Raw genomic sequence first — 15,790 nt, forward strand, 5'->3', positions numbered from 1 at the left:
AATGAGGGCAACGGTTAAATTCTCTTTGGTGAACCACCGACAGAGCACACCCGTGGCGCTCTCAGCATGGTGGAGGTTCACTTGCAGAACTTTAGCCGCCATTTCTGGGGTTCCCGCTTTTTTCCGGACGACGACTGTCCGGCTTAGGATGTTGCGGATCATCAGGATGTCGTTTGACCTGGCCCTCCAGTTTCGCCTCTGTGGTCAAACTGTCGCTTTTTGCATCCCCTTTGCCCTGTTTAGGTACCTTTGGTTTGGTACCACTAGAGCAGGGGATCGCATGTAAGTTTCGAGCTTTTCCTTTAGAGGCGGACAGACTAGCCTTTATGGTGCTTTTGGGGTGAGATTTACTAACCTCGCCCGAACCGGAGGCTTCCTCAGATTTCTCTTGGGTCGGCCTTCCAGTTAGCCGAACCTTGCCCGAACAGGAGGACTCCTCAGATTGCTCTTGGGTCGGCCTTCCAGTCGGATTGGCGGTATCGGCAGTCGGTTGATCTGTAATCTTCCTTAGTTGGATTTCACCAAATCGGTAGTTGAGGGTGCACGGTGTGTCTGGTAGAACAAATTTATTACAAAAAAATGGGCATCGCTAATTTTTACGCTACGTGAAAGTTGACGCTACCAGCTTTCATTCAAGCCCAACCCAACATCGAAATATTCCATCGGAGGAACTTTTTCATACAAAAATTGGGTATGTTTGTTAAGTAGAAATAGGGATTAATTTGGAACCGTTCATTTTGTATGGGGAAAAACAATATTCTGAAAAAGTTGTTCGGGATCCCTCGGTGGATTTTTTTGAGGGACCCTGCAAATGAAAGCTGAAAGCCTCTATTTTTGAATAGCGAAAAATTTGACGATGCCTATTTTTTTGTTATAAACTTTTCCCATACACACGCCGTGGGTGTATTTGGACTTCTTCAACTTTCCCATCGACGCACCCTCTACTGTGAAGACCCAACTAACAATTGCAAGTCACAAACAAGCAAGCTTGCTGAATTGTGGCTTAATAATGGTAATGATATCTGAACTAAAATGATGCTCAACACGTAACTGTTTAAATGATGTTTCAATTGAGAAAATAGTCAATGTTGGGGTCTCCAGTTAGCCTAGTGGTTAAGGCTATGGATCGCCAATCCGGAGACGGCGGGCTCGATTCCCGTTCCGGTCGGGAAAATTTTCTCGACTCCCTGGGCATAATGTATCATTGTACTTGCCTCACAATATACAAATTCATGCAATGGAAGGCAAAGAAAGCCCTTCAATTAATAACTGTGGAAGTGCTCAAAGAACACCAAGTTGAAGCGAGGCAGGCCAAGTCCCAGTTGGGACGCAGAGCCATAAAGAAGAAAGAAGAAGAAGTCAATGTTCGACTTTCCTCATCGGTATCAACAATGATAAATTAAAACACTTTTCAAAAGTTTAACAAGAAATTTATTCGACAAGCATTGATTCCTTAACAAAAGAGTTTAACAAAACATTTGTCTGCATCTTATTAAGCTGCCCAAGTAACCAAAAGTTCAGATAAAAGGGTACTTTATAAGCTAAGCAGCTTGTTCGAAGTTGCTCATTAGCCTTCTAAGCAGCTTCATTTTTAAGTAATTTTGGAACTTGAAAGTTCACATAAGCACGCTGGATAGCCTTCTAAGCAGCTTCTGACAGAACTTTGACAAAATTCACACAGAAACAAAAATGTGTTTTTCAGAATCACAACCCTGTTGGTGGGTTTGTGTTTCACGTCTGGAAATCGCTTCTGATAATTATATTTTCACACATGTCGCTGCTATGTAAATTTGAACTGGATCCTCCTGCGTGATAGCCTGCCGACTTACCGCTGCGCTGCTGAAGACACTTGACAAAGTCAAGCTAACTTCACTACTGTTCAAATATGCAAAACTAGCTGCCGACAGAACATCGATTCAAGTCAGACTTTACCTCTGTCTACACAATCGCAGCTGTAGTACTGTGGTAGAGCATAGGGTTCTCACGCAGCGACTATCGGTTCGAATCCGATGGGCGGCAATTTTTTTTGCTCAAGCCTAGTATTCATTGATTTGATAATTTCATATTTGTCTTTTATTCGTGTATGCTTAAACAGTTGCTTTCTGTATAAGAAATAAATTTAATCTTCATTGAAACACAATGCTACTGAACTGAACTTCAATGAACTTGAAAGTTCCGACAAAGTTCCGAGTAGCATCTTAAGCAGCTTTAAAGTTCCGCGAAGTTCAGATAAAGTTCCGAATGGAACTTTCTGGCTGCTTAAGAGGCAAACAATGAGCCTTGCCGGAACTTGTGACCGAAGTTCCAGCAAGGCTCATCGTTAGCCTCTTAAGCAGCCAGAAAGTTCCATTTCGAACTTTATCTGAACTTCGCGGAACTTGAAAGTGCATTTTGCCATGGGAAGCGGAACTTTTGGTTACTTGGGTGATGTATCGATAAGCATATGCTCCTGAACAATGTGCTTTTCACTTGTCAAATAAACGCCTTCAGCCCGTCATAGTTTGACTCAGAACTTTGTTCGGATTATGGGATAAATCATGGCTAAAACTGACGAGCGAGGATTTTTGGTAGTGTTGTACTTTTTACAACAGCGCGTCTTGAAGGGTTAAAGAACAAAAATTTTAAACGAATCACATAAAATAAAACAGAGTAGAATTATGTAGTTTAACCCTTCAGCGCGCGCGCTGTTGTAAGAGCACCTTTAACGGTGCGCTTCTATAGCCCGTTTAGCAGCCCTCCATCATTGCAGCAAACTTTACCGGTCGCTGCTGGATGCGCTCGCAAAATAGTACCGCTATGGGTGGGTGACCAAATATAGTAGCGGGACAGTTGCGCTGCTAAACATGTTATGGAAATATGACAGCCCTCCCGATACGAACCAGGGTGACTAATTTGATTGCTACCGGTGTGGAAAAGGGTGGTTAAGTCAAAATGGTAGCGCTGCGCGGGTTGCTCGAATAGTAGCCGCCGTTAATGTTGCTCTAAGAAGTACAACACAACCAAAAAACCTCGCTTTTCGTATAGAGATAAGTGACATTTCAACACACGAACACTAGCGCAAATTTTTCCTCACACAAAAGTGCACGCCGATTGAAAGGCTATTCAGATTGCATATGCAAATATTACCCAATCGAATTGGGTAAAACGGGTAAATAATGATAAAACCAACGTCCGGGGCAAGAGTGCAAATATTTTCCTCGCAGTTTCACAACTACATCTACAAAAAAGACACGCATATATTTGAACGTGATTACCTCTATACAGCGCGAGTGCGGTGCAGTTTCGGTAGCTTGATGGCGCGCATCCTGGAAGCTTAAAATTGAGTGCCAAGAGACGTAACCAACGTAAAAATGAGGCATTTTTTATTATTATTAGTATGTAACAAGATATCTTGTGACGAAGAGATGAACCAGCCTAGGGCTGAAAATCTCTATAATAAAGAAATAATAATAATAATAATATCTTGTACCTTGATTATTATTTTTTTATCTTCCGCAGCAGTTCGATTGTACGGTACGCTTGGATCGATGCATTTGACATTTCAGTGCTGTCGTGTTTATTGAATATTGTTCCCACAGTCACCTAGATAATCAAACAGCATTCAGAAATCGACAAATTTCAAGTATCCCCAAACATCCTTATGCACTATTTATTGAACATAATATCAAGATTCCATGACAAAAGCATAATTAAAAAAATGCTTGACGGATCTTCGACTGAGCATGAGTAGATTACCTTAATTGATGCTGTGAATGCACCACGTCCAAGACCATACCGCACCACATATTGTCATACATTTTTAAAGATCGATTTTTAAAAATAAAAATAAAAACATATTCATATCGCAATTAGTTCGTCTGGAATGACATGAATGTCTTTCAGAATGGATCGTTTCACAATATGCCAATTACACAGCGTAACAAAAAATAACTTTTGGTCTGTCTCTAGAGCAAACTTATGTGTCTCTGACAGATTTTGGGCCACTGAATCCGAATTCCGGCTCAGATTTGCTCTAGCACGTCACAATTTTGAGCTATACCCTAATTTATAGGGTAAAATATGCGATTTTGGGCTTTTTTGACTGCCAGATATTAAGCATGGAAATATTTTTTTTATGCAATCAAAAGGTAAATTGCTCAATTAACATCTAAACTAACCACTCATGCAAAATATTTTGTTTTTCCAAATTAAATTTGTTAGTTTTAAACGATTTATGTTAGGTACGATATTTCCCATACAAGTCACCCTCCAAAAGTTGCATGCAAGTTTCGATACTAACATAAAATGCTTAAATCTATCATATTTGATTTGGTAAAACGAAATATTTTGCATGAGTTGTTAATTTAGATGTTAATTGACCAATTTACCTTCTGATTGCTAAAAAAAATATTTCCATGCTTAATGGCTGGCAGTCAAAAAAGCCCAAAATCGTATATTTTACCCTATAAATTAGGGTATAGCTCAAAATTGTGACGTGCTAGAGCAAATCTGATTCGGATTCGGATTCAGCGGCCCAAAATCTGTCAGAGACACATAAGTTTGCTCTTGAGACAAAAAAATGTTGCGCTGTGTTAGTTGTTGTGATGTCATTTTGGCTTTCTGTGAGAGCCTTTATTCGGTCGTCGTCATAGCTGGAGCTTTGTGGGAAGAATGCTCGGATCATCTCTGGACGTGGAATCGCCACTTCGTCCATTGCCATCAGCTCTGCACCTTCCCAGGGTTTCATGGATGGGGATATTCTCTTTAACCACTCAGCAGTCTCTTGATCCTTACAGATTAGAACCATGTAACCGGACTTGTAGATGAGGTTGTTGAATTTGGGTTTTATTGGCTCGTTTCGCTGTTGAACTACTCTGAGCAGGAGTGCTTCTTGTAGAAGGTCTAGCTGGGCTGTAGTGAGTTGGACGGTGGGAAAGTCTTTGGGTATTATCCCGACCTTCACGCTTTTAGCCATATCACTGTAGCTGATACCAGCTGTTTTCCTCATGGGTAGGTTTTGTTGTCCAGACACGTTTTTCTGAGGCGTGCGGTTTGAGGACTGTTGGGCGCGCTCTCTCGGATCTAGATGGTGCTTCACCCTTTTTTGTTTGGGGTCCTCTGTGGCGGATTTATCTAGGTCGTTTCTCGATAGTTTTGACGAAGTGGGCTCGCTCTCCTTATTCAGGATTATGGACAAGGCCTCATTCTGGTCTTTTCCCTTCTCCCGGAGAGTTCTAAGCTGCTTCCTCTGCGAGCGTGTGAGTTCACCCCGCACCAAATGTATCGTGTTAAGGACGCTAATAAGACCAGTGATCCTCTACGAACACTAGATATGAAACATGCTCGAGGAGGACTTGCAAGCACTCGGAGTTTTCGAGTGACGCATGCTAAGGACGTGGTTGTTTTTTTCTTAACATTCCATAACTCGCGCGGTTGACTACCTGCGTCAGCACCACGCTAATGCGGACTGCGGAGTACAAAAAGCGAGATTTTTTTAACGTGTTGTACAAAATACAACAGCGCGATCGTTGGAGGGTTAATAGTAGTATTATGCCGTCCCTATGTATTGTTTAGCTTGATTTTAACAAAAAGACCAAAAACTGACCGCTTCTAATAAAATGGATGATTTTAAGATCTTGAGAGGTTAAAATGCTCTCGGAAATGTGATATCTCTACCGGTTTTTGAGTTGTTGACTACAGGAAAATAAACATTTTGAGCATAGCATCAGCATTAGACTGGGTCAACAAAGTCGATTTTTCGGAACAAAGCTTTTTCGATTCATTTTAGCGTCCAAAGTAACTGTGCAAAATTTGGGAGCGATTGGTTGCTTCCCCGTATTTCGCATTGCGATTGAAATTTGTATGGAATTTGGTATGGAAAAAGTGCTTTTTTGCATTTTTTTCATAAATTGAAATTTTTTGTCAAAAACAATCTAACCAATGACGGTTAAGTGTAGCCTAGAATATGCCTAAAAACTTTCCCGAAGACCACAAAGTGATCCGACACTTGTGAAAAAAGTTATGACGTACAGATTGCCCGGTGGTGCTTATTATGCCTCTCAAGAAAAATCAGAATATGACGATTATCTGCCTCTGGTTCTGATATCAGCGCGACAGTCACTAATCATAACAGCGTCACCAGATTTAAAAGTATATAATTCCATTATATGGGGTTTGACAGCAAGAACACTCATTCCACTGAGCTACTCTTGCCGTTCGTCACAAATACATTCGAAAACATCTGTCACTTCACGAAACCCACGTGCTTTTGTTTTTGGCGGGAACACTTTTTCTTTTGTTTTGCCTTGCGACTGTCATGCGGCGGTATGTCTTGCGAGCGTACGACCGCCGCAGGACTCTAATAAAAGATAAGCGCGACAATAACGTTTAACATGTAAAGGAATAACATAAATAATAAAATCTCAATTTTTCGCCTAAGTTACCAGGCGAATAACTTTTTTCACAAGCTTCGGATCACTTTGCGGTCTTTGGCAAAGTTTTTCGGCATATCCTTGGCTATACATGGTATTAGACAAAAGAATTCAACTTATGAGTAAAATGCAAAAAAGTACGTTTTCCCATACTAACGTCCATACAAATTTCAATCGCAATGCGGAATACGGGGATGCAATCAATCGCTCCCAAATTTTGCACAGTTGTTTTGGACGCTAATATAGATTGAAAAAGCTTTATTCCAGGTTGATACGATCAAATTTAAAGTTTCTCCATACAAAGTTGACCCACTCTAATGAGCATAGATGACCGCACAATTTGTAGTTGCTACTCCGTGATTGACCAGAGCAATCGAAATTGCACAAAGAACCAATGAGTAGAGCACGCTATGTCCAATGGGAAGTATAATGAAAAGTGAATGTACCTCAAATTTTTTTCGCTAGAACCGTATTTTTGAACCTCTAGATTCAGAATATGTGCGATTTAAAATGATCCATCTTGGGTTTTTTTCCATACATTTTTGTATGGGATGAATTTGACCTTAAAATGACAAACGAGTAGCCACTACGCCACGGGCCACGGCTACCACATTTTTAACCCTCAAAAATAACTAATGGTATTTACTAAACAGATAAAACTGCTGATCAAATATCGTCCACACTAAAGTGTCTCGAGTATACCAAAGTGGAGAATCCTTGTCGTTTTGACAGGTCTCCTGCTCGATTGGAACTATGGGGATGACACTAGATCGACTGTTCCAATTTTGACGTTTCTCCTCTTTGTTTTATCCAGGCTCGTTAGTCCACACTAAACGTCGCGATCACCAAGGTCATCTATATTCACAATTTCATTAAACATTTCCGATGATCAGATAATTCTGGCTTACGCTGTTATTTACACTGTTTAGTGAATCCCCTTACTGTCGTATTGGAATCGATATTTTTTTCATAATCATTTTGAGATATTAAACTTTAAACATTTTCAAATGTGTGAAAGAATAGGAACGGCAACGGCGTATTGTACATAAAGCAGTTCAACGGCTCAAACATTTTTTGTTAAGTCTTGTCTAACCTTGTTGTTTTGACGACCTTCTAATACGACATTCATCACTAGATTCCAGCGGTTTATATCTGAATAAGACAACGAAATTACATATAGCTTTATCAAATGATAATATAAACACTACCAGGTCTGGTTACATTTATTTGGATATTTTATTACCCCATAAAACACAACTAGATATGGCTAGAAGTTGCGTTTAGTTGTAAGGATTTCAGTTCCACAATGCAATGATGTTCATTATAAATATTGTAGAACAATAAAACCCCAGATAAAACCACATACAAGATTCTCGTATGTTATTATTTATTTGGTTTTCAGCTATGATAGTGCTTTTTAATATATTATTTTCCGTAGTTGGGATGGAATGAATACACCAATAACATGACTATGTTTCTAATATACAATGTTTTTCAGATGTTTAATTAAAAGTAAACTACTTCACCGCATAACTATTATTTGACTAATAATTACAAAGAATGATTGATATTGTTGATGATTTTTGATCATGAAGTTACAGGGGATGGCCAAAATGTTTGGGATAGGCAACTTTTTTTCTTCCACAAAAAAATTCAACATGCTGTAACTTTTCATAGAGTGCATCAAAAGATATCAAATTTTGACTGTTTGTCAATTTATTATATGTGCATCATTGGTAAAAATTTGGGCTCGATTGATTAATGTATCGCAAAGTTAGAACCGTTCGAGTAAAACACTATTTTTTAGACAACTCATTTTTGAGCTGTCATATCTTGGAAACCAGTAAACCGAATTGAATGAAATTTTGAACGTAAACTAACAATATGTATATGCTTCACCAACGATTAAAACATAAGTACTTTTTAAACTTTGAAAAAAGTTATCATGGATTGACACTTTTTGGATTTTTCTCGAAAAAATGTATTTTTTTTACATCAATGTCAATAAATTTTAGTGTTGATATCCAAAGATTTTCCACTTCTGTCCTCAAGTTATCTTTAATCAGATATATTAGAGCCTATTTAGATTGAAGAAAGAACACATTTAGTAATTTTTGTGTGGTATTGTAAATTTGACTTATTTTCCTCTATATGGGTAAAAATTTCAACCCGGTATAACTTGATTCGCCGTGAGAAAATATTACATTTTATAACGTCGTATTAAGTATCAATATATTGTTGATAAACGTTAAAAAATTCATTCAATTCGGTTCACTGGTTTCCGAGATATGACAGCTCAAAAATGAGTTGTCTAAAAAATGGTGTTTTACCCGAACGGTTCTAACTTTGCGATACATTAATCAATCGAGCCCAAATTTGTACCAATGATACACATATAATAGTTTGACAAACAGTCAAAATTTGAGATTTTTTGATGCACTCTATGAAAAGTTACAGCATGTTGAATTTTTTTGTGGGAGAAAAAAGTTGCCTATCCCAAACATTTTGGCCATCCCCTGTACATTATTTTCCAATTTGTTTCTTTCTCTTTCAGTTGTGATATTCGTTTTGGTGAGCGAATTTGGCTTCTTTCCGCAACTCGTCAAACGGGGCTATTACTGTGACGATAGATCCATTCAACGGCCGTTTACCGGAGATACCGTAGCCACTGGTGTAATTATTATGAGTGGATTTGTGCCACTTTTCCTGGTAAGTAGGTATCTATGCAGTTTAGATAGTTTGGTGAAATGATACAGATACAATGAAGACCTTTTTCTGATCGAATGCATATACACAGAAAACAGATATCCTAGTTCACACTTCATTACCCAAGTACCGCCAAGTCGCCGTTCACCGTGGGTCTAAGAAAATTTGGAGTGAATAAGGGCTGTCTTTTTACACTAATCTTGAAAACGTTGTTTGATACCCCTATAACCTCCCTAAAAAAGGCCCAAACCAAAGGGTCGAAACGTCGGATGAAATAGAATCGCCCCGGCTCCGCTGTTAATTGCCATCATTAGAGGCTAACAATAAAGTAATCACCACAAAAGTAGAAATTTTGTCACAAAAATGGTGATCGAGCAAGTGGTAGGGAGGTGGCTCGATTCCGTACGGCAAAGAGTAAAAACACTTCGGTTTACATATTTATTTCCTATTAAAACAAATCACTGTACAGAGATACGTCTTACTTAGCCTACGTTGTGGTATAGATAGATTGTGTGATACAGAAAGTAGTGTATATGAGTTGTAGTGGTTGATGATGGTAGGGCTCTGCACCGATAGCGTTTTGCCCGAACAAATGGTGATAGTGTAAATTTAGTAGAGGATGGGAAGATCGCCTGATTCCGTGATAGGTCACCATTCACCGTGTATCAGAAATTTCCTTCTACTTTGTTTGAAAATGATCAAAACTACCTGGCAGTGTTAATTTTCTTCGTTTATAATCATTTTAAGTAATAACTTGCAATATTTATTTATAAAAACGAATGTTCAAATTTTTAAATGTTGACGTGTCCGGCCATTTGGCCGAATGCCGTTTGATCGAAGGGCGTTTGGCCGAACGCCATTTAGCTGAATGCTATCTGACCGAATGGATCGATTGGCCGAAGCATGACCAAAAGAATTCAGAGGGTGTTTTTCATATTCTAACTGTTAATATGACCATCGAAATATTTCATTAATTTTTCGGCCAAACGGCATTCAACAAAATGAGCCTTTCGGCCAAATGGCGTTCGGCCAAACGACCCATTCGGCCAGATGGTATTCGATCAAATGGCATTCGACCTAATGGCCGGACACCCCACTAGGCCTGCCTCTGTCTCTACCCGCTATCATGTACTTCGTCTAGGTAGAGTTAATCGGCAAGCCTATCCTCTCTATCTCTCTCTTCAGAGGAGCATAAACTTCCTCCACTGCCCTACGATCGATGCCGATGAGATCAATATCGTCCGCAAAGCCGAGGAGCAGGTGCGACCGTGTAATGATAACCCAAGTAACCAAAAGTTCAGATAAAAGGGTACTTTATAAGCTAAGCAGCTTGTTCGAAGTTGCTCATTAGCCTTCTAAGCAGCTTCATTTTTAAGTAATTTTGGAACTTGAAAGTTCACATAAGCACGCTGGATAGCCTTCTAAGCAGCTTCTGACAGAACTTTGACAAAATTCACACAGAAACAAAAATGTGTTTTTCAGAATCACAACCCTGTTGGTGGGTTTGTGTTTCACGTCTGGAAATCGCTTCTGATAATTATATTTTCACACATGTCGCTGCTATGTAAATTTGAACTGGATCCTCCTGCGTGATAGCCTGCCGACTTACCGCTGCGCTGCTGAAGACACTTGACAAAGTCAAGCTAACTTCACTACTGTTCAAATATGCAAAACTAGCTGCCGACAGAACATCGATTCAAGTCAGACTTTACCTCTGTCTACACAATCGCAGCTGTAGTACTGTGGTAGAGCATAGGGTTCTCACGCAGCGACTATCGGTTCGAATCCGATGGGCGGCAATTTTTTTTGCTCAAGCCTAGTATTCATTGATTTGATAATTTCATATTTGTCTTTTATTCGTGTATGCTTAAACAGTTGCTTTCTGTATAAGAAATAAATTTAATCTTCATTGAAAAACAATGCTACTGAACTGAACTTCAATGAACTTGAAAGTTCCGACAAAGTTCCGAGTAGCATCTTAAGCAGCTTTAAAGTTCCGCGAAGTTCAGATAAAGTTCCGAATGGAACTTTCTGGCTGCTTAAGAGGCAAACAATGAGCCTTGCCGGAACTTGTGACCGAAGTTCCAGCAAGGCTCATCGTTAGCCTCTTAAGCAGCCAGAAAGTTCCATTTCGAACTTTATCTGAACTTCGCGGAACTTGAAAGTGCATTTTGCCATGGGAAGCGGAACTTTTGGTTACTTGGGAATGTCATTTATCTGCACGCCAGACCTCCTAATCGTTCCTTCGAGTGGATTGTTGAGCAGTAAATTTGAAAGAGCATAACCCTGCATCAATCCATCCAAGGTCACAAACGAGGTAAACACTTCGTCTGCGATCCGAATACTTGATTTCCATAAAGCGTTGCGCGTATCAGCCTAAGTAGTTTCGTCGGAAAACCATGGTTTGACCGAGGTTTTGACATTATCTGCCGGAGCCTATATCTTTTCTGAATCGTACGCTGCTTTTAAAAACAATGAGCAGATGGTGAGTTGGCAAGTTATTTTCCCGAAATTTATCTAGGATCACCTGCAGGCTAAACATTTGATCCGTCGTTGATCGGCCCTCACGAAAACCCGCCTGATATTCGCCAACGAAGGACTCTTCAAGAAATCTTAGTCTGTTGAACAGGACATGCGATAATATCTTATATGCCAAATTTAGAAGGGTAATCCCTCTGTAAATGGCACACTCTAGTCTGTGCCCTTTCTTGTAGGAGTATCATTGTTAAAAATAGGCAAGATTGAGCTTCAATACCTTGGAGGACACTATTTAGGTTCATCTGCTTCTTGACCACTATGAAACCGTGTTCTGCCTCATCGATGCCACTATTGTGGGAATATTAACTTGTAAGACCACCCTACTGTGGATACTCTGGCTTTCTCCAGGGCCTCAAGGTCGATTTAGGGTCTTGTACCATTTGGGCAGGTGTACCTATTTTGGGCACTTGTCGCTATAACTAAGTCAATTTCAAACCGATTGATTTGAAATTTTGTCCAGAGTTAGGCACGTACAGTACCTAACTCTGTACAAAAATTCAAATCAATCGATTTGAAATTGACTTAGTTATAGCGACAAGTGCCCAAAATAGGTACACCTGCCCAAATGGTACAATACCCTCCAAGAATGCATTATGAGGATGGTGGAGTAACTTCCCTACTTATAAAAATGCGTACTCACGAATTCCATGTTGAACGTAACATTTTTCTCATACTTTAATTCGCATAACTAAGTGAAACGTAGTTTATCCTAATTTTATAATGAAGAATGTGACCTTTATAACTTTCAGATCTGGATAACGGAAGTAATATTTTACTCTCCCTCATCGTCGCTGCTGAGCAGCAGATCCAGTGGTACAAGTACTCGCTGGTCCGGCTCGTGGAATCAAAGTTGGTACTGGATTAAGAAGTATGGCAAGGGGCTAATACTAAAGATTTTGATAGTGGATATAATCAAGGTATTCAACGAACAAAGACTAACATTTAGGATGTTTTAGCAATAAAATGTGTTTCTTCTTCAGACCTTCGCTGGCGAACATAGGCCTCACTTTATTGAAACTTGTCTACCGGACATCACCTGTGAAGGAAGCGAGTAAGTTTGAGTGATGTTTTCCTTTTTTTCAGGATGAAGTAATGATTCTATTCCCCTTCAGATACGTTTCTACGTACACCTGTACAAACACTGATTACCGGCCTTACTTCATACGAGATGCTAGTAAGTCGTTCCCTTCCGGACACTCCTCGGTCAGTGTGTACGGATCGATCTTCATGATTTGGTATCTGCAAAAGCGTTGCCCGAAGATGGGTTCCATCATAGCGCTTCCACTGTGTCAGGTTGTGGTGGCCACTTGGGGAATATTTTGCTCCCTGTCGCGCATAATTGACAACCGTCACCACTGGTGGGACGTTCTGGCCGGAGCATTCATTGGCGTGGTGGCTGCCTATTTGACGGTAAGTTGTTTCAACGGAGGTCGTTGAGCTCAACTATGAAGCTAATCTTGATCAATCTGTGCCCTCCTTTATCAGTGTTATTTCAGTTGTCACAACTTCGACAGATCCAGGCTTAGAGCGAAAGAGCCGATTTACAAAGACCACGACATCAATCTCGTTTCGAACAGTGTGCCTTATCTGCCGGCATCCAATGGAGTAAACGGGACAGTCAGTTCTTAAACGCACCCACATTTCCACCGATTTTGAATCGAACTAGAAAGTTAGGAACCAGCCGGTATTACAAACTTTATGTATAACGTTGTCTACGAATTTACACACAAATCCATAGGATTGTAAGTAGAAAAAGTTCAAAGAATGTGATGTATGTTTGAGCGCGAAAGGTATTACCCGAGGACGTATTGTGATATTAGAGAACTAGCTCAGTGAGATTGTTTGGTAATCATGATGCAAATGAGCACTCATATGCTTCTACTACAAAACGACAGAAAGTGATACCGGAACCGCAGATCACTGCATGAAAAGAATAGCAAACAACATAATGTCGTTGCATTGCAGTCTAAAGCGTGTACTGGTGAAACTTGAAACCAGCTTAGTGGTTCATAATCTAACTCGTTTTGTTGTAGGACAGTGTTTCTCAACAAAAAGGCGCAGCTGTGTATAAGAAGAACTTCAGTTTGAGTTTTCATAATATGAATGTTCAAAATATACCGGTCAACTGGTGTTTCAGCTGTGAACCGTTCATTGGCCGCATTGGGAAACACTGTCGTTGTAGAAGTGAATCTACAGAAGCACGCGAGTCGCATGAAAAGAGGATTAAACAATAGCTTGCGCAGGACGTAGACTAGTAATAAGCGGTAGAACCAGTTACACACTACGCCGATCGTGTGATTGCGATAGAAAATAAAAGCAAAGAACAACAACAAGAAGACGAAAGTTATCCGTACCTACCTATAATAACATCACATCATATGTGTTTTAGCGATATATGAGTCATGCTGTTTATATATGCCTATATATTTATTTAATTTTTTAATTACGTACATGAAAGATTTTTACCCCATTACACCTTTCCAATAACTTGAAAAGTATTTTAGGTAAATTATAGAAAAGCATGATGACAATGTTGAGTATTTGTATTATCAAGAGCTGTAATAAAAAGAAAAGAACATTAAGTTTAGGTGGACCTACTGATTTTTATATGTATCACATTCAGGGGCGTACAATTTCGTTTCAATGATACACTTTCATGCAACATTTGAATGAGTCACTTCAAGTGTTTCATACATTTTTCTAATGACTCGGTCGTTAAAACAAACTTTTCCACTCATCGTAGCACTCGGTAGTCTCCCACCCGGTCGCATTGCTTGTGCTTCACCCGTCAGAGCATTAGTGTCTCACTGGTGCGCGCTAGTCTCTCAATGGTTACGGGCGCCGGTTAATTGGATTTAAGTGGTCGAATTTGTTATCCTCTTTCATAAAACATAATTATCATTCTATTGGCGTGCTCCACTATTTAAAAATGTGGTTTAAATAGTGTTTTTAGCATGTTGAAGTATTTCAATGACTCATAAATGAAACGAAAATCCAAGTGTATCATCCCATGTTTCATACACACTTGTTTCTGTATCAGCAACGAACGAGTGTGTTGCTGGGTGAGAGATGAAGCATCACAGCAGTCCGTTCGCATGGGAAACGATTTGCTACAGTCGTCGTACGTCATGTTTTCCTTTCGAAATTGCACGACCCTGATCACATTAGTCCCGTATACTGTCCGTAGTCGCATAACAGTTCCACCTTTGTTTGGTTTCCTATTCACATAAGATAGTTATGCGATTACAATCCGTATAATAGCCATAACTGTTCCATTTGAATAGGAAACTCAGCAAAGACGGGACTAATATACGATAACAGGCGATGCACTACTGTTCCAATCTAACGTGCAACGTTAGATGGATCAAAATCAATCAATCTCGTTTGTGACCATGGATTAATTGAAGCAGGTTCAAATTTACAGTACAACATTGCTCTCGAAGGAGCGGCTAGTAATCCTACATTATAGAGATCTGCGGAGGCGGCCATTGTAAGCCAGTCGTGCAGAAAGAACTGTCAAAGTGTGAGCCAAATGAACAGGCTGATCGTTCGTAAGAAGGCGTCGATTGAACGGTATTGCAATCCGAACTAAATAAATTAAAATTATTTATTTTTAATATCGAGAAATTGACGGTATATGTAAGTTTAGTAAAAAGATAGAATTTAATTAATTCTGCTTTCAAAAGCTCAAGCTTATGACGAAACTTTTGTTGCTGCACTTCTCGAAAAAACTTTCATTGCTGCTTCTTGCTTTAGTTCTGCCGATATGTTTAGCTTAACACTAGGGGCAGGACAGATACAGCGAGAGTAACTCTGTTATCGAAGTGTTGCTCAGAATTCCTCAGGATTGCTCTGGATCACTCTGGTTTTCCTGAAGTGTTGCCTGATACCAGTGAAAAATCGAGCAGTCTTGCCTGATTTTCCGCTTCGTAGAGACGTTTCTGAATGGATTCGAGCAAAAAGAGTTACTCAGGATTGCTCAGAGTTGCTCCGGATTGCACAGTGTCTTGCCCCTAGGCTTAACACTTTGCAATAAATTTCAGATTTCATCGATTGCTCCGCTATTTTTTTTCAAAATTTTGAAAAAAAAATTCTATCATAATTAGAAAATGTAAACAAAACAACTTGAACCACTA

The 15,790-nt window shown here is 39.6% G+C and overlaps 1 protein-coding gene across 1 annotated transcript in view; it reads left to right on the forward strand.

The window, feature by feature from the left end:
• The window catches only part of LOC109427882 (putative phosphatidate phosphatase), a 38,241-nt gene extending 24,005 nt beyond the window's left edge, over nucleotides 1-14,236 (forward strand). The window contains exons 2-6 of the mRNA XM_062851534.1: nucleotides 8,965-9,119; nucleotides 12,404-12,571; nucleotides 12,635-12,705; nucleotides 12,767-13,064; nucleotides 13,140-14,236. Coding sequence (XP_062707518.1) covers nucleotides 8,965-9,119; nucleotides 12,404-12,571; nucleotides 12,635-12,705; nucleotides 12,767-13,064; nucleotides 13,140-13,283 — 836 coding nt within the window. The 3' untranslated portion in view covers nucleotides 13,284-14,236. The remainder of the gene's footprint in view (nucleotides 1-8,964; nucleotides 9,120-12,403; nucleotides 12,572-12,634; nucleotides 12,706-12,766; nucleotides 13,065-13,139) is intronic.
• The last annotated feature ends 1,554 nt before the right edge of the window (nucleotides 14,237-15,790 follow it).

The sequence above is a fragment of the Aedes albopictus genome, chromosome 2 (assembly GCF_035046485.1).
Source record: "Aedes albopictus strain Foshan chromosome 2, AalbF5, whole genome shotgun sequence".
In the NCBI taxonomy this organism is placed as follows: Eukaryota; Metazoa; Arthropoda; class Insecta; order Diptera; family Culicidae; genus Aedes; species Aedes albopictus.